Source organism: Wyeomyia smithii, chromosome 2 (genome assembly GCF_029784165.1).
Source record: "Wyeomyia smithii strain HCP4-BCI-WySm-NY-G18 chromosome 2, ASM2978416v1, whole genome shotgun sequence".
NCBI lineage: Eukaryota > Metazoa > Arthropoda > Insecta > Diptera > Culicidae > Wyeomyia > Wyeomyia smithii.
Window position 1 is genome coordinate 83,605,765 of NC_073695.1, and position 19,826 is coordinate 83,625,590.

Genomic DNA, 19,826 nt, shown 5'->3' on the forward strand with positions numbered 1-19,826 from the left:
TCCAGTGGGATTCAAATGAGGTACAAAAAAAAATACTACTATTACCGTTCGTTTGTCAAATCCGATAATCATTGCCCCAAGCAACACACAAAGTAAGACACAATGTGTGGTGTCGCACATTTCGGCAAATGCAGAAAGAGTACTCTGTCGCATTTTTTCGGTGCGAAAGAAATACAAAAGAGCGAATGGGGACTCAGTGCTGATAAAAGTCATTTTCCCCAGCAAAATTCTTCGAAAATTACAACCAATCATTTTCCATTTTCACTTCCAATGATCGCAGCACTCTTTCAGATACACTAGATTTTCGTCCTAGTAACGTGCTGTTATACTCAGATGAAATAGATCACGCGCATCGTTCACGGTTACGGAATAAAATTTGACGACAAATCCAACCAAATGATCTTCACTTCAAAGCGAAAAAGAAAAACAAACAGTCCACTTAACCAAAATAAACCTCACCGAAACACTTTGTTGTCTTGCTTTCATCGCATGAAATATAATGAGGTATTTTGACAGTTCACTGCCATGCAAAAAGCGGGAAGGGAGAACTCTGAAAGGATTGTAAAAAAATAACGTTTATGGATGCTTTTTTCACTTTCACTCAAGAATGTCAACAAATATCAACCCTGATGGGGAGAAGAGAACACAACCGAAATATCGGGAGTGGCACGCACGGTTTGATGGCAAATGTGTTGTGTACAAATTTGTGTGGTTCTGTCTGCACTGAGGTGAATTCCAGCCCTGCCTGGAACCTTACCAGATTGATATAAGCTACGATGGAGAATGTGCAGTGTTGTGAGACGATTTCGGGTGGTCTATCCGACCCATTCGGATTCCGCAGGGGACTTCGACAAGGTGATGGTCTTTCCTGTCTGCTGTTCAGAAAAGAAGGTGTTGTGAGACAATCAGGAATAGACACGCGGGGCACGATTTTCGTTAAATCCGGTCAATTAATCTGCTTTGCGGATGACGTGGACACTGTCGGCAGAACATTTGAAGCAGTGGCAGATCAGTACACCAGACTAAAATGTGAAGCAGAGAAGATTGGACTGAAGATAAATTCGTCTAAAACGAAGTACATGCTAGCGAGTGGTGCTGAGCGCGATAGGGCATGCCTAGTTAGTGTTGTGATAATCGACGGTGATGAGTTTGAGGTAGTTGAAGAGTTCGTGTACCTGGGCTCAATGGTAACTGAGAACAACGATAACAGCCATGAGATTAGGAGGCGAATCATCAGCAGGAGTCGCTCCTACTATGGGCTCCACAAAAAATTACGGTCAAAACCTTTAAGTTCCCGCGCAAAGTGCACCTTGTACAAAAAGCTTATTAGACCGGTTGTTCTCTACGGGCATGCGTTGCGGTGCACAGGAGAACGGAGTGTGGAGACGGAGAATGAACCATGAGCTCGCGCAACTCTACGGTGAACCCAGCATCCAGAAAGTAGCCAAATCTGGACGGATACGTTGGGCAGGGCACGTTGCGAGAATATCGGACAATTACCCTGCGAAATTGGTTCTCACCTCGAATCCGGTTGGTACGAGACGAAGAGGAGCACAAAGAGCAAGATAGTTAGACCAGGTGGAGCATAATCTGGCAAGTACAAAGTGCCCGCGGGATTGGAGGCGGGCAGCCATGGACCGATCACGTTGACGGAATTATGTTGTGCAGGCCATGTCTTAGGACGTACGGCCATTTAAGTAAAGTGAGCCATGTTATTGTGGTCCTTGTGAGGAAGACAGAAGCGTCGAACGTAGCAGGATGAATATTGAGGATAATGAACAAGCTGTGGTTCCACCACCATCTATGGACGAAGTGAAAAAAGCATTAAAAGAGCTAAGAAACTATTGTTTCATGTACAGAGGAAAGTGGCGGGGCTAGGTCTACGATCCTACTGACACTAACAGTCTCTCTCGAGCAGAAACTCGAACCTACGCCACTGGATTGTTAGACCAGCATCAAATATATAAAATACCAATATAGTTCACTTACGTGAAATTATGAAGACAAATTGAAAATGACAGAAGCGTTAGTCACCTTTTCGACCGCTAGGTGCGCCACTTCTGATTGTTTCTGAGAAACAGCGAGATATGACCAAATACCACCCAATATGGGTATTTCCGAAATCGTGATGATGCACTGAAACCACAAATCGACCTCAGACAACATTTTGAGTTGTAAAATGGCGACTTTTGGTGACTGGAAAACTGCCGAAAATGACCCAAAAACAACCAAATATGGGTGTTTCTTTAACCAAAATGATGCTCAGAGGCCATAAATTGCCTCAAAATGCCATTTTGAAATCCAATATGGCGACTTCCGGTTCCTAAACAACAGTGGCAAAAGACCAAATAACACTCATTATGGGTATTTCCCGGATTGTTATGATGCACTGAAGCTACAAATCAAACAACATTATGAATTGTAAAATGACGACTTCCGATGGATGGGAAACTGCCGAAAATGACCAAATACCACCCAATATGGGTCTTTCTTCAACCGGCCGATTTCCATCCAATATAAGATGCTTCGATACCAGAATGATACACAGGAGCTAGAATCGACCACAGACACCATTTTGAATTCTAAGATGGTGACTTCCGGTTTCTGTAAAACAGCCGTGTTTCTTAAACCAGAATGACGCTCAGGGGCCAGAAATTGTCTCCAAATGCCATTTTATGAAATAAAATAACTGAATACCAACCAATATGAGTGTTTTCGGAATAGAGGTGATGTACTAAAGGCAAAAGTCGAGGATGTTGTCATTCCGATAAAACCAATAATTTCAAACGATATAAACAAATCGCCGGGTCAGCTAGTAAATACATAAATATGCTGGTTAAAGCAAAGCTGCAAGTGATGAATACGAAGATTAGAACTCGAGAGCAGAAAATTCGGAGGGATAAAAACAAAAAATACTTTCAAAACGAAGAAAACTAATCATTAAATAATAGTTTTTGCATAACAGTTGTTATCACTAATTATGTTTGTTTTGTTGAATGTCTTTTATATATAATATAATAAAGCTTTTAAACCAATTACAACATTATATGTATCCATACTTAAATTGTTAAATTGATAGAACATTCAAGTGTTATCTAAGCTAAAAGTTGCACAACAACCATATACGACTATTGACACCATTGAACATAACCATTGAACCGGTTTCTCCTTTTATCTTTTCCACGAGGTAATTGAAACATTCATTTAATTGTACACTTCGTGGCCTGATTATTGAGCTTGAGCTTGACTGCCGCACATTTCGTAGTTGATTCCCGTGATGGATCTGAGCTAGTGAAGTTACACAGGGAACCACGTCTATAGAAACTTGGGATTAGTTTACCATTTACACGCCATGGCCTGATTATTTGAATATTTCTTCTCCGTGCCTCGATAAGCTACATCTATTATATTATCAATGTTCAACTCCCGGAATGGCGTTAGTTTTACATACAAACAATATACGCACGAAATCTACAACATATTTTTTTCTGTGAAAATATGAAATTGAGTCAACTAAATCTAAAATTGAGTAAATTCAGTTTCGTGTGTGAGAATGTCACACGCTCACAGAAATCAAATATCTTAAAATAACAATATAGTTCACTCTCGAATTTCCAAAAATGCAAAAAAGCTCTCGAGTTCTAATCTTCGTATTCATCACTTGCAGCTTTGCTTTAACCAGCATATTTATGTATTTACTAGCTGACCCGGCAAACTTTGTCCCGCCTATTTTTGTGTTTAATTTAATAATTTTAAATTCATTGATTTCTTGCGATTTGTTTATATCGTTTGAAATTATTGGTTTTTTTAATTGTTTTTTTTTTTAAATTATTGGACAACTTTTATTGGTAAAATTATTGGTAAAATTGGTTTTTTTTTTGAAATTATTGGACAACATCCTCGACTTTTGCCTTTAGTACATCACCTCTATTCCGAAAACACTCATATTGGTTGGTATTCAGTTATTTTATTTTATAAAATGACATTTGGAGACAATTTCTGGCCCCTGAGCGTAATTCTGGTTTAAGAAACACGGCTGTTTTACAGAAACCGGAAGTCACCATCTTAGAATAGGTTTTATTCAGTCATTTTCGGCTGTTTTACAGAAACCGGAAGTCACCATCTTAGAATTCAAAATGGTGTCTGTGGTCGATTCTAGCTCCTGTGTATCATTCTGGTATCGAAGCATCTTATATTGTATGGAAATCGGCCGGTTGAAGAAAGACCCATATTGGGTGGTATTTGGTCATTTTCGGCAGTTTCCCATTCACCGGAAGTCGTCATTTTACAATTCATAATGTTGTCTGATTTTTAGCCTCAGTGCATCATAACAATCCGGGAAATACCCATAATGAGTGTTATTTGGTCTTTTGCCACTGTTGTTTAGGAGCCGGAAGTTGCCATATTGGATTTCAAAATGGCATTTGGAGGCAATTTCTGGCCTCTGAGCATCATTTTGGTTAAAGAAACACCCATATTTGGTTGTTTTTGGGTCATTTTCGGCAGTTTTACAGTCACCAAAAGTCGCCATTTTACAACTCAAAATGTTGTCTGAGGTCGATTTGTGGTTTCAGTGCAACATCACGATTTCGGAAATACCCATATTGGGTGGTATTTGGTCATATCTCGCTGTTTCTCAGAAACCGGAAGTCGTCATCTTGGATTTCAAAATGGTATTCAGAGACAATTTCTGGCCTCTGAGCGTCATTATAGCTAAAGAAACATCCATATTAGGTGGTATTTGGTCATATTCGTCTCTTTTCCAGTCACTGGAAGTCGCCATCTTACAATTCAAAATGTTGTCTGAGGTCGATTTGTGGCTTCAGTGCATCATAACAATCGCGGAATTACCCGTATTTGGTTTTTCAGAAACCGGAAGTCGCCATCTTGGATTTTAAACTGGCATTTGGAGACAATTTCTGGCCTCTGAGCGTCATTCTAGTTAAAAAAAACACCGATATGAGGTGGTATTTGGTCATTTTCGGCAGTTTTCCAGTCACCGGAAGTCGCCATTTTACAACTCAAAATATTTTCGGAGGTCGACAAACGTACAAACCGTGGAACACCACCCATGGCTTGCCTCATACATAGGCGAACTTTATTATTATTAAATATTCGGCCGAGTCCACTTCACAATAAAATGTGCATTTTTTTTCAGCGTACCCATTAGGGTAATATTATTGTCAAAAGTTACTTTTTGTCGCATGTCCTGTAGAACAAAATCAGAAGTGACGCACCTAGCGGTCGAAAAGGTGACTAACGCTTCTGTCATTTTCAATTTGTCTTCATAATTTCACGTAAGTGAACTATATTGATATTTAATATATTTGCAGAAATTCAACAACAATGCACAGTGGTACAGTAAGGCAATGTAGGCGGACATGAGTTTTTCGATGCGATTTTGTGGTTTTAGAGTAAATTTTTTTTCTAAGAACTTGTTTCTTGTATTTAGCCTATTTTTTATGTGCAAATGAAAATTAGGGTGGTCCTGAAATCGACTAAATAAAAAAACTAACTTTTTTATTTGCAGAAATAAATGTTTGCATTCATCGGCACAGTTGTAGATCAACTAATTTTAAGCAACTTTCGGTATTTCTTCACAATATTTATACAATATTTGTTCTTTCAAATGATACCAAAGAATATTATTTATGTTTGTCCTAAACGGAGACATCAATATTTTAAAAGGGCCTATTTTTAAAATAGAAATAGTGAAAACTCTTCATCTGTACAATATATCGACAATGTTTTTCGTCAAAATTGGCGTATTTTTGATTAAAGTTACCGAAGAAAACTTTGTTTTTAAATTTGAATTAAAATATAGAGCGAAAAAACTGTTTTTGGAAACCAAATTTGATGTCTAAAAAAAAGTTTTTTACAAAGTTACTTAGAATTAGTTGACCTACAAGTTTGCCAAAGAATGTTTACAATTATTTATGCAAATAAAAACAAGTTTGTTTTTATTTCGTTGATTTTAGGACCACCCTAATTTTCATTTGCATTATGTGCATAGAGGACTATGTATAAGAAACAACTTTTTACAAAAACTATGGTTTTAAACCGCAAACCAAAATCGCAACGAAAAGCTCATGTCCGCCTAAATTGCCTTACTGTACCACTGTGCAATGAGTTTAGTTACCTTTTTCACCACAAGAGGGGGTGTTCCCTGTCTGTCTTCACGGAAATATATGGGAAATTCGAGAGTGAACTATATTGTTATTTTAAGATATTTGCCAGCATCGTACTTTGAGACCAACTGGAGTTTTGGTTTGAAGCAGCTACTTATTGTTAAACTACTTATTATTGATCTTATCGTTCGACATCGTATTGGAAGGAGCAATACGGAGGGCTGGCGTGCAGAGAAGTTGCACCATCATTACGAAGTCTGTCATGCTCCTAGGTTTTACGGACGATATTGAAATAATTGATATTAGCCGTAGAGCGGTGGAAGAGGCCTGATCGTGCACGATAGGACCCGTTGTTGAACCCAACAGCAGCAAACGAACAAAAAGACGGAACGGTGATATAAAATGACACAATAGCTGCTGTGGATAGCACGACCAGCCGCCAGCGGCGGTGGCTGCAAGTGAACTGACTAGAATAATTTTATTGTCTGTTTCTTCTGATCATTTCAATATAGAATAATGGGATTAGATCGCTGGCTGGAAAACTGCGACAAATTACGTTCTGCCGCAACAAGGCCTTTGGACCTTCAAGAGGGAAGTTGCGAGGACAGAGCTTGTCACAAACTCTGCCAAAACCAAGCCCCTCAGATGTTAGTGCTGTGGTGGTAATAGATGGGCAATCATTAGATCTTATCGACGAATTTATTTACCTGGGTAAACTGGTGACGCGAGACAGTGAGGTTAGCCATTAGATAAAGAGGCGGATAGTGGCCGTAAACAGGGCCTACCAGCTAAGGTCGCGCAGATTGCAAACCCGAACAAAACTCAATAAAACTCCCGGTGGCCCTCTGTGACCTTGAAGCATGGACACTGAAAGAGACTGATCGGCGAGCTCTTGGTGCTTTTGAGCGTAGGATTTTGTGTTCAATACTTGGTGCGAACTGGAAAAGAGTGTTTGGCGTAGATATACAAATCGGCGGATAAAACACGGCAGACTTCAGTAGGCGACCAACAAAGACCATATGGGATAAATAAATCCCGATATAGGCCGTCGGATTCGGGATGGACGCTGCACTCGGTGGATGTGTGCTTGTCGACGAGAATGTCCACGTAAGTTAGAGGTAACTGGAGAACACAAACCCATAATCGAGTGACGTGGCGATGTATTCTTGAACCGGCACGGGATCGATAATCGGTCTGTCGTCGTAAAAGTAAAGTAAGTAAGTACGATCAACAAAATTCAGCTAAACTCACATATTAAAACATTAAATCGGCATTAATAACTCACTTGATTGCAATATACCTCCAGACCGCTAGTGTAACCGTGAGGAGAATTGAAATGGTATGCAAAATTTGCGTAAAATGCATATGAAACATCAAATACACAGCCCACGAGTAGGGATAATCTCGACGATCTGAAAAAAGATAGTAATAGACATTTTGCAGAGAACTGTTGAAAAGTTTTTTCACGTGACGATTATCATGTGGAAGAACATATAATAAAGTGGTATTGATCAGAACATGAAATTTGAAAAAAAAAAATCTTCTTGCAGTATTCAGTTTTATTTTGATAGTCAAAGAAAAAAATTGATTATCCTCATTTTAATTAAACTCACCTGGCAATATCGAGTACATGTAAAATGCGAACGGAATGTACTCGATCATAACGAACATATCGGTTACAGAGAGCCACTTTAGGATTCGATTGATTGGGATTTTGCTCATTTCCTTACGCGTCAATACGATTATGTTGAATATATTTGCGATTGTTCCGAAAACGCATATCTGAAAATTAACGAATTTTTTTTATTGCACCTTTCAGTTTTTTTTATTTATTAGGTTGAAAAATCATAAACTTCAAGAAAAATCCTACATACTCACCACCAACGTAATATACCCGTGCATAACCTTATAATCCGTCATCAAATCCCGAACTGCTCCCTTGCAGTAGTTGCTACAATTGATACGCTCCTCGTCGCCATCGTCCCAAGAAGCGTCAACTGTTCGATTTAGCCTATTTAGCGATTGAAAGAGTTTCTCCAGGAAGTCGTTGACATACTCGTGCGTAATGTTATGCTCGGAAATGTTCTGAAACTCGAACGCATGCTGATAGAGTTTCCCCGAGCCATTCATCGCGCTGGTCAGATTGGAGTCAAGGATGGTGAAAAATCGCCGCCGAAACTCGGTGGCGTTGAGGATCAGGGTGGTGGAGGAGTCGTTGTGGTAGATGTAATGAAACCATTCTAGCACTCGCTCTTCAGCGCCAAACATTTTTTCCCTCTCGGGTGTACTGCTAAAACTACGAAGGCTGGAGCTGATTTAGGAATCATTTCGCATGATGCACAGTATGCAATTTCTAGAGAAAGAAAACAAAAAAAGGATACGAAACAAATTACCTTGGAAGTTTTCAATGCATAAATTTATCTTTAGAGAAATACACAAAAAGATACACATAACACATGAGTGTTTTTTAAACTGCTGAGTGACTCAAAGGTAATTGACTTTAAAATAGTGACGCTTTCATGCTCATCCCTCCCCTCAAAATAATCTTTGGAACAACATTTTTATCTACGTTGTTGAATGATGAGGATGATGGAGACCGAAATTAATATTGAAATCAATGATACATGGAAAATATTCTACCCTATTTTGGTGAGTACGTTTAGTCCTGACTGTGTTTTCCTTCAACTGATATGCATAATCTAGTTTGAAATCATTTAAAATATTATTAACATAGTAAAGTACACAAAATGGGTCACTTTTGGCATTCAAGATGGTAGAAAAATTGTCTGTAAAATCCTGAAAAATAAGCACAAGTGTTATCTTATTGTTAAAGCAATGTGAGAATTTATTCTACTTGGTTGAATTTTTGTGTAAAAAATTTAAAATGTTGACTCAGCCACAGTTATGTGCAAAATTTATTTTTCATCACGCGCATAAAAAGTAGCACTAGCTGTTGTATATACCTGCGCGATGGGCATCGAGCCAGTAACAGTCCTCTCGCGGTAAGGAGATATTCTCTCAGTCACCGGATGTAACTCTTGCAAGGAACTATGTTTTTTTTTCCTGTATGGACTTTCTCACTGCGACCAGAATCGTTGATCTATTGTGAGATCTGCCCGGGTGTCTGCTGTATTCCGCACTTCTATTTTTAGCAATACCGCTATTGAGAAGTGGCATGCTTATTATTATTTTTGATAAGTGCCTGTGTGTAATGTACTTCCGCTCGTTTTACACGCTTACTATTCTTCCATACCGAGCCTCCTTCCTCCTGCCAAATATCGCCAATTATAATTCCCTGGAGAAGTTTCGTCGTGCGTCCTTCTGGCCAGTTTTATTGATGAGAAGAACTTATTTTTTGATGGAAGTCACGCAAAGGTATTACAGAATTCATCGTAAAGGAAGGGTAAGTGGTGGGGAACCTGAGAATAAACTCATACTTAAAGTCCTTTTTGACATCGAATGGCCTGATTCTACTAAGATTCGAACCCACGACCATCCGCTTGACAAAGCGGACCCTGTGACCTTGCGGCTACACAGCTCCCCTTGCAAGGAACTATGTGTAGTTGATCGAGGTGCGTTATAGAACAGGGTACAACAAGGCGTCATTTGATATTCGGCTTAGATGAGTATAGCTTCTCAGTTGATTAATTGGATGAAACACCATGCCGGAGACAAAGAAATTGCGGGTTCGAGTCCCGTCTAGATGAGAAACATTTTTTGAACCTAAAAGTGCCGCCACACGCATGCATTTTCTAGTAAATAAAAAGTGTTACGGTCAAAAAAAATTGTGTGTAACTCGGTCATTTCTTTATCAAAATATCAAATTTTTCTTTGTTAAGCTCAGTGCGTACAGAATGAAGGTAAAAGATAGACTCAAGCTTCCTTTTTAGCGAATGCGAATTGCCGGGCCATTTTCTTGACTCCTTCCATCAGTTTTGTACAGCCTTCTTGGTCACTTTGTTCACCGCAGAACGCCAGTTAGTCTTGAGCTGCATCGCAAGTTGTCAACGACTGTATTTCGTGTCTCTTTGTGGTTCCGCTTGACGATAGCTCAGTATTATTCTATAGAGCGGAGCTCTGGTGTATTGGGAGGATTCATGTCCTCTGGCACTACCATAGCCTTTTTTATAATGAGATAAACATGCGAAATCCGGCCAAAACAAAACAGAACAACTGTGTTGCTGAGTAAACGCAAAGGACGTTTTTTCAAGCACTCCTTCACATAATTTTCCTGGTTGACGGAACCTTTCGCGATGATAATGTTGTTTTTATAACCACAGGAACAGATGGCAAACTTCGATAACATAATGAGTTTGAAAATCTATGCCACCTTTTCTCTTTGAGTTGCCGTGCTATATTTCTGTCCAGAAAACTGTTTAAAGCCTGCCTTGGAGTAAATTTCATCATCCTGTGCCAGGCTTGTAAACGGCCAACACTTTCATTTGATTGCTTACTTAGTGTGCGTCGCAGTAGGTTTTCACTCGTAAATGTAGAACAACCGTCGCCTCTCAAACAAAGAACCGATGGTCAATTGACACTCGCGCACCGAAGAGATGCACACTGCTATTCGTTTTGCGATGTTATTTTGGCCTGTTTTTGTCTACTTCGTTCTATTTATGTTAAGAAATATTGTAATAAGATCAATGATATAAGTAATTTCCAAAATCTCCGCACACAACGTGCGTAATTCCCATTTCAAGAAAAAAAGTCGAAATACTTTTGAGGAAATAAACGTCGTGGCAGCGAGTACTCGTTTAATATGTTTGTTCAAGAATGTATTTAGACAGCGAATCTTGCCACCATCAGATAAAAAAAGACTATTATCGCAGTGAAAAGTTGTTCTATCTTGACCATTTATAAACCTATTCTGTACCACGCAAATGAACTTCCTCAGCATCTTCACGTACAGATATCGCGATCGTTGTCTGGCTGACTTGTTTTGCTTATCGTCAAGATTTGGAGTCACCACCGTCTTGTAAGTCGGAAGGCTGGCTCGTTTTTCAGCTGAATTCACAGTTATAAACGACACTCCCAGGGCTTGCTTGCGACATCTCGGACAGAAAGGTTAGGATTCCGCTTGAAACATCTGGCCACTCTTTCCGTCGGTTTTTTCGGCCTTCGGATTTTGGTTTCCCCCCCGATCCTATCTTCCTAGCAGTCGACAAACGTTTTTCAAACACTTTTTTTTTGTGTTGGTGGCGGTTGATTTGACCACAATCAACAATTAATCTATACCTAAAAAATGCAGTCCGGCCTGTCTGTCGGTCTGTCTGTCTGATCCATATAGGCTCGGAAACTACCGAACCGATAGTATAGAATGTATGTAGGGGTTTTTGGGGCCGAGAAAAGTTCGTATGATGGTTTGAGACCCCTCCCTTTTCTGGAAGGGAGGGGTACCATACAAATGAAACATACATTTCTGCACAACTCCAGAACTAATCAAGCAAATGGAACCGGATTTGGCATGTGGATGTTTTTAAGGGTAACTAATATGTCCACATTAGTTTGACATCCCTCCCTCTTCTTGAAGGGAGAGGTTCCACACAAATGAAACACAAATTTCTGCTCATCTCTAGAACAAACCAACTAAATGGAACAAAATTTGGCAGGTAAATGTTTTAAGGGGTGAAAAATATGTCCATAATGGTTTGACACCCCTCCTTTCTCTGGAAGGGAGGGGTCCTACACAAATGGAACACAAATTTCGCACAGCTCGAAAACCAATCAAGCAAATACAACCAAATTTGGCATGTGAATGTTTCCAGAAGTAAAAATTATGTCCGTAATGATTCGATACCTCTCCCTCTTCTGGAAGGGAGGGGTTCCATACAAATGAAACACAAATTTCTATAAATCACGAAAACTAACAAACTAATTGGAACAAAATTTTGCATGTGGATGTTTCAAGGAGTATCAAATATCTCCATATTGGTTTGACACCCTTCTCTCTTCTGAAAGGGAGGGGTTCCATACAGATGAAACACTAATTTCTGCACATCTCGAGAACTAATCAAGTAAATGGAACCAAATTTGGCAGGTGAATGTTTTTAAGTGTAACAAACATGTCCATAATGTTTCGACACACTTCCTTTTTCTGGCATGTCTTCAAATACCATTTTGAAATCCAAGATGGCGACTTCCGCTTTCTAAAAAACAGCGGAAAATGACCAAATACCGCCCAATATGAGTATTTCCGGAATTGTTATGATGCACTGAAGCCACAAATCGACCTCAGACAACATTTTGAATTGTAAGATGGCAACTTCCGGTGTCTGAAAAACAGCTAAAAATGGCCGATTTCCATCCAGTATCTAGCTAAAAATCGATCACAGACACCATTTTGAATTCAAAGATGGCGACTTCCAGTGGCTGGCAAACAGCCGAAAATGACCAAATACCCTTCAATATGAATGTTTCCGGAGCCAGAATGACACCCGGAGGTCAGAAATCATTTTCACATGCCATTTTGAAGTCCAAGATGACGGCTTTCGGTTTCTCAAAAACAGCCTCAAGTGACCAAATACCACCCAATATGAGTATCTCTGGAACCAGAATGATGCAAGGAGCTGAAAATTGACCTCAGACACCATTATGAATTGTGAGATGGCAACTTCCGTTTTCTAAAAAACGGCCAAAAATGGCCGATTTCCATACAATATGAGTATCTTCGGAACCAGAATGATACACAGGAGCTAGAATCGACCACATACACCATTTTGAAAATGATCAAACAACCAAATCTCCAAATGCCATTTTAAAATTCAAGATGGCGACTTACGGTTTCTGAAAAATAACCTAAAGTGTCCAAATACCACCTAATATGAGTATCACCGAAACCAGAAAGATGCAAGGAGCTACAAATTGACCTCAGACACGATTTTGAATTGTAAAATGGCAACTTCTGGGAAACAGCCGAAAATAACCGAATACTACCACATATGGATATGTCCGTAATCAAAATGATGTAAAGAAGCCAAGCATTGACCCTGGACACCCTTTTGAATTCGAAGATGACGACTTGCAGTTTCTGGAAAACAACGAAAATAACTGAAATGCACCCAAAATATTTCCGGAATAAAGGTGATGTACAAAAGCCAAAAGTCGAGGATTTTGTCATTCCGATTAAACCAATCATTTCAAACGATATAAACAAATCGTAAGGAATCAATGAATTTGAAATGTTTAAAATTATTCAATTGAACAATAAAATAATACGGCAATTTTAAGTTGACCAATTTTTGCTCGAAACACCCTTTAAAAAGAATGGATTCCGAATTTGCTCGGACGACTGAAACATTTGGTTCAAATTAACTAATTAACGAGAGAAATGAAAATTATTACCTGATATTCCTGAGAGGTTCTCAACATGTCTGCAGAACCTTTTGAAAAAACGAAGAGATCACGAATAAAATTATTCCAAATTTGTCTAAAACATAGCTGATATGACTAAAACCAGAATATCTGTAGAATTTTTTTATAAGCCAATGTATTTAATTGGTTGATTTTCATTTTTCGGAAAACATATTGTGTCCACGTGGACATTATTATTGCCATTTCTCCCTTCCGTGGACAAGCAACATTTTCGTACCCCCGTGAAATGTGGACGGCCCTACATTGTAGATACAAAAAACTATGGGGCCCCACCATGTCCTCCCGTGATAAGAAGTAGAGATGGTCGGGTTTGATGTTTTTCAAACCCGTACCCGACCCGAACCCGAATTTTTTTTTCGGTCGAAACCCGAGCCCGACCCGAACCCGAAACTTTTTTTTTCGTTCAAACCCGAACCCGGCCCGGACCCGAAAATTTTATTTCTTTGAAACCCGAACCCGAAATTGTGAAACCCGAACCCGACATTTCATAGTTTTATAGTCGGGTTTCGGGTTTTCATACACAGACCCGACCTGAACCCGACATTTTCAAACCCGAACCCGAAAATATTTCTTTCACAAAACCCGAACCCGACCCGTACCCGACATTTTCGAAAATTTTTAAAACCCGAACCCGTCGGGTACGGGTCGGGCTCGGGTTTAAAAACTCGAAACCCGACCATCTCTAATAAGAAGCTGCTACCTGATAAAAATTACAACCGAACTCGTTGTACAAAAACAGTGTAAACGTAAAATTAAATGTTGTATACTGAAAGCGTGAAAAATCAAAATTAGAGAATTTAAATGTAAGCAGAGAAGTTTGCTGGAAAAGTATAATCGAGAAGTAGTGGATGGGTAGATTAATACCAAAAAACACCAGACGGCTCCTTCCTACGTTTGTTTTCAGTGAATCTCAGGCTAAAAATGCTAGGTAAAATTGTTTAAGAGTTTCCACAGGGAAATTATTGAGAAAAGTTGATCAAGATGAAACGCCACTCTAGTCGTTGATGTTCATCGCTCAAGCAAAAGATTTTTGGCAACAAAAATTGATTTCTCAAGTTTCAACTCTTTCCAGAATGAAAACACACTATTTCACTATTCATCAGATTTATTTAATGAATTCGGCCTATAAGATGAATTCGACCGTTTACAGTTAATATTTAGATGCTTATAGTTCACTTTAAAACTATGTTAGTCCGTGGATGTTCCGCAATGTATGTGAGTTGTTTTTATCTGCACCTCTACTGGACATTGCACTATAAAATCTTGGATTTTCAGATCATCCTACATTCAAATCAATAAAGATAAAGGAAAACGACAGTGTGGTATTACCGGTACCACGATTCAAGCTATCATCTGAGTTGTGCACTACCTGCTTATCTGTTAGGGGTTAGTAGTCTGAAATAATCTGAGAATGTCTAGGGGTATTTTCCAATCCAACGCCTGACAATCGTGTTGAAATAAAATCAGTTCGAACGTCTGAGAAAGAATGAATATCTTGGTCTTATCCTAACACATGTGATTGTTATTTTTCATTTATTTTCACGCACGAATCAAAGTCCTTATTTTGAATTTTACGCTTTCCTTGCACATTCTTACGGACTAATTTCAGTTGAAAGTACCTTATTGAAGATATTTTTTAAATGTTTTGTTTCGAAAAAATAGCACTATTTACAAACTAAAGCAGTGCCACGCACAGAGGGGCAAATCATCCAATCCATTTCAATGTTTTCGTCTAGCGAATATCACTTTCTTTTGGAAAAGTAAAAAAAACTTGCGCTGTTCTTTGTAGACGATCAAAATGGCACTCTCCATAAAAGTAACATCTAGTCCACGTGCACATCCATTAACCTGCGGAGTTATACAAGATATCGAATAAGTAATCCAATTATAATAATTAAAATTTCTAAAATCAGAAATCCTGTCATAATTTTTGATGATTTAAGCAAAACAATAGTCAAAACACATTAAAAAAACATGACCAAATTAGAGAAACAATATAAAAACTTAAATTTCTCCGAATTTGGTCGGTTTTCAAATTTTTAATTAACCAGCGCTATCAGTAGTAACAGAATACAACTTACCTAGCGCCAGTCGCTGCCCAAATATACAGTGCACATCAACGAAGGAGTCGTACCGGTTCGACCATCCTGTCGTCTTAATCCGAGAAACTGTCGCTCCAGTAGGTGGAAGTGAGCGGCGCCACGCATTTGAACAGATCTCTCCCGCTGTTGGCCGGCGATGGTTGCTCCAGTTTCTTTTTCTTTTCCGCACTACCTGAGGATGATGGCAATTTCGGTTTTTTGGAATCATATTCACGACGTTTCTGAACATCTTTTTGTCGCTGTTGTTGCTTTTTCAGCTCCTTGGCTTTCATCTTCTCCGCCCGTTTTTTATCGTCCTGATCGTGACGTTCCAGGTGGTTGGACAGGTATACCTTAGATTTGAAAGTTTTCTCACACTTGGTACAAGGGAACAAGTCTCCTTTGTGGGTCTGAAGATGCTCCTTCAATTCGACACCAGTTGCGAAGGTTTCATCGCACTTAGTACAATCATGAGTCTTGCGTTGTCTTATTGGTTTATCGTCATCACTATCCGATGAACTTGCATCCGGTGCTTCAATGTACACGACATTAGCTAGTCCTGGTGATTTCGTTTTAGAGGCCGATTTTGGTGGACGACCCGGACCGCGACGGGGAGTTACTGCCGAGGCAGAGGGAGAAATTGATAGTTTAAAACCTGGCTGTCGACCTCGTTTTCGTTTGACGCCAGTTGGAGCCGGAGTTGAAGATTCTGATTTTGGCTTACGGCCTCGTCGTTTTGGTGTTCTTCTCTTTTTGTTTGCTGGCTCGAAGCTGTCATCAGATGTGACTGGTTCCGACTCTACCTCCGATTGCGAAACTTTGTATTCATCATCATCCTGCGGCTCATCGTCATTATCTTCGTCGTCGGACATGGGGCAGTTTACAATTACGAAATCCGTAGTTCTCCTGCTTTTATTGTAAGCGCGTTTCAACGTTTTTCGAAGTTCTTTATCGGTGTTTTCGCAAGTGGTTTTAAACTCAGAAGCAATCCTTACTTTTTCAACACATTTCTGACATATTTTATGCGGTAAATGATCTCTCTCTGTTATCCGCACAGTCGGACAAATTTTCATAATTATGTCACAAATTCTAATTGAAGATTCGAAATCAAATATGTTGGATAACTCTTCCTTGGAAGTACATACCCGGCAAATCTCTAAATCTGCTGGTTCGCCGTCTTTACGACGAACTTTTGGTTTATCTTTTTCTTCTTCTTTAACTTTATCTTCTTTCTTATTTTTGGTAGAATTTTCTTCCTGCTGATCGTTATCTGCCTCGGCTTCGTTATCTTCTTCTAATCGCTCCTCTTTCATCTCCTCTTCCTCTTCTTCTGCCTTAGATTCATCGTTTGCCGGGGTTTCATTCGCATCATCTGCTGCAGAGGGCACCTCCTCCGATTGATGGTTTTCCTTAAGCTCTTCCACTCCTTCATCGTGATTTTTATCGGTGTCTAGTTGATCCATTTCGATCGGATTTACTTCCTGCACTTGTTCCTGATATGCTTCTGACTCAAGATCTTCGTTTTCTTGTGCAATACTGCCTTGCTCTTCAAAATGATTTTCTTTCAATGCCTCAACTGAAAGCTGGGTTGTACCTTCCTCGTAGATATGGTTGGGATCGTGAACGTAATGCTCCTGATTGGGGTGCTGCTGTTCCGTAATTTCACCTGTTTGAACACTGTATACGATATTGCCATACGAATTGTTCATCATATTGTAACAGTCCATTCCTTAATACTCAACGGCACGTTTATCAGCGGATATTCCCACCAGCTTCAACCAAATGAAATTTTGCATGAGAAAATTATGCCAAGCTTCTTCTTCTATAAGCAACGCACAGCAAAAACAGACGCGTTTGCGGTAAAACGTGTTTTCAGTAACAGTTTCTAACATAAACTTTTCAACTGTTAGTACAGTTTGTTGTCCAACACTTCAACTAACTTTTCACACAAAATTCGTTAACTTTAGCATCGAATAACCCGCTCAAAAACACTTCCAACCGCTACGGCGTGGAAACAAAACACAACACTCTCGGAAATTTTCGACCGCCATATTGGAATAGAGATGCGAAGCAAAAGACATAACATAAAATGCGCAGGGCTGCAAGCTATCCTGAAAAGAGAAGCAGAGAAACGACATAGGGGTGTAGCATTACGTACGCAAAACAAATCGATGTTGCGTACATACATCGATTTTTACGAGCTGTGCGTCGCTAATCTTTTTTTGAGTTACGATCTTCATATACTTAATTTAATCAAATTAATTTTTTTTCACACATTAATCAAATTAAATGTTAGTTGCCAAGTATAGATTGTTAAATCATATATCACAGTAATTTTATTGTTAAACTACGAAATGAAAATATCTGAGCAAATTCAAAATATATAATTATTTTTGGTATTGCGTAATTTTAAATATTCAAAATTTGTAAGTTTTCGTCGTTAATAATTAGATATCAACCAAAGTAACCAAGATAAATTTCAACCTGAGTATTAGCCTGCAATACGACAGTTATTTCACCTCATATAAACGTTAATGGTGTTGCTGTTTTTTGCCAATGCATGTTTTGACAAATTTTAATATAATTTTATGTAAGTGTAAACATGCTTTGATATTTTTCAGTACCATTGCCGTCAAACCAACTTCGCAAGATTTATCGATACCGCATCCCCTATAAACAAAAAAGCCGTCGCAGAATATTGTTGTTGTTATCATTGTGTTAGATTTAGATAATACCAATGCCATCGAAGTTTTGATTTTAATGTCGTTCATATCAATTAAAAACCCCAAAATTATCGATATGTGTTATGGTTATCGAAAATGAAATTTTCAAAATTATATTTGTCTTCCTCCACCTCCACATTTATACTTTTTTTTAGTTGACCTAAACAAGCACGTTACGTCTGAACTCGTCTGAAAAGTGTTATCATCAGCAAACGCATGACCCCAGCGTAACAGGATGAACATCGATGAACACATCGCCCAAAAGAAATGTTTCGCTATCGTGAAAGATTTCACCACTATGGGCCAGGCTGGACAGACTAACAGGCGTCGTGTAAGTACTCGGACTGCAGTGGGCTTGCAAGCAGCAGAAGATAAACTATAGACAGGAGATACAATTGATTTGCAATATTCTACTGCATCTGTCGTTAGTTTACATATCATATGTATATTATTAACAGATGTTAATAATCAAATCATTTTCTTCTTGAAAGGAAATGAAGAAGCAATAAGCAATAAGTGCAAACGGTGCAACCAGACCAGTAAAAGCAAGCATATCAATCAAACCGTTTTACATTGCTGGAAATTATTCATACCGATTATGTTGGAATTTTTAGGAGTCAAAAATAATGTATATTTATGGTTGCGGAATCTAACTACTTACAATATTTCTATACCTAACAGTTTTTTCTCCCAGTTTATTCCAACCGCTTTACAACTGTATAAACAGTACCCGAAAAAACATCAATCTGTGTAAACAAGCAGTGAGTCTTTTACTCCAGCCTCAGACTATTAATCAGTGATGATTTGGATGCTGTAAAGTTCAGTTTAGTCAAATTGAAGTTCAAATAGTTTATATAAAACGCAATGATTAAAATATACTGTGTCGTTTTGCTTGCCAGTTTCATCGATTTAGCGTTTGCTCAAAGTATGTTTTTAATTCAAATTCTTGTATTAGTTTTAGTTTAAATATGAAATTAACTGTGTTTCCTTGTTAAGAAAAAGAGACTGAAACGTTCATTTTCGATTCGCATTATTGCAGATATCTATTGCTATTATGACAGCATCGCTGCTACGCTCAGTACTCCATTAGTTCTAGACAGTCTTCTCGCTGCTAATTGTACTCATTATACGTACATTGGTCTTGGTTTAACTTTGAAGGGAGAACTAAGATTCCTGCGAGATTATGACAAATCTGGTAAGTGAAGCGCTGGAACATTTTCAAATTTTAATATATGCTTCAATTGGAGTGAACGTCAAATGTTGTGTAATTAAAATTAATTCAAACATTACATGTTGAGAAATCGCATCGCATTTGTACTAGGCACATGAAAAGTAACCGTTATTTTGTTCTTTGCATGGAAAAGTTCATTATTATGTTCTACCTGTAACAGGAATTAATAAAATCACGGCATTACAGTTTTTCTTACAATTCTTGAGTACTTTGTGATAAGGTCGTATGTCTAAACGTAAACAAAACGACTGAGAGATGATTTGTGCTTGCGAAGTACAAGGGATACAATTCT

General features: G+C 38.7%; 3 protein-coding genes across 9 annotated transcripts in view; 1 reads left to right on the forward strand and 2 right to left on the reverse strand.

The window, feature by feature from the left end:
* LOC129720753 (G-protein coupled receptor dmsr-1) overlaps window positions 1–19,826 on the reverse strand; it is a 263,787-nt gene that overhangs the window by 21,043 nt on the left and 222,918 nt on the right. For all 7 annotated transcript variants that reach the window (XM_055672446.1, XM_055672443.1, XM_055672445.1 and 4 more), the window contains 3 exons: window positions 8,007–8,481; window positions 7,742–7,910; window positions 7,414–7,540 (listed from right to left, as the gene is read on the reverse strand). In XM_055672446.1, the coding sequence (XP_055528421.1) occupies window positions 7,414–7,540; window positions 7,742–7,910; window positions 8,007–8,396 (686 nt within the window). In that variant the 5' untranslated portion in view covers window positions 8,397–8,481. The remainder of the gene's footprint in view (window positions 1–7,413; window positions 7,541–7,741; window positions 7,911–8,006; window positions 8,482–19,826) is intronic.
* On the reverse strand, window positions 14,587–17,653 carry LOC129720752 (cilia- and flagella-associated protein 251). The gene is made up of 2 exons (XM_055672442.1): window positions 15,581–17,653; window positions 14,587–15,347 (listed from the first exon to the last, which is right to left on the reverse strand). Exon 1 carries the CDS (start codon window positions 17,305–17,307, stop codon window positions 15,655–15,657), a length of 1,653 nt encoding a protein of 550 aa, XP_055528417.1. The 5' UTR covers window positions 17,308–17,653; the 3' UTR covers window positions 14,587–15,347; window positions 15,581–15,654.
* Window positions 19,037–19,826, forward strand: part of LOC129720754 (chitotriosidase-1-like) — a 43,336-nt gene continuing 42,546 nt past the window's right edge. Inside the window, exons 1-2 of the mRNA XM_055672451.1 lie at window positions 19,037–19,228; window positions 19,343–19,498. Of these exons, the coding sequence (XP_055528426.1) occupies window positions 19,168–19,228; window positions 19,343–19,498 (217 nt within the window). The 5' untranslated portion in view covers window positions 19,037–19,167. The remainder of the gene's footprint in view (window positions 19,229–19,342; window positions 19,499–19,826) is intronic.

Bases quoted from the DNA above. Each gene is read 5' to 3' on its own strand.
- LOC129720752 (XM_055672442.1), bottom strand. From the start codon at position 17,307: ATGGACTGTTACAATATGATGAACAATTCGTATGGCAATATCGTATAC.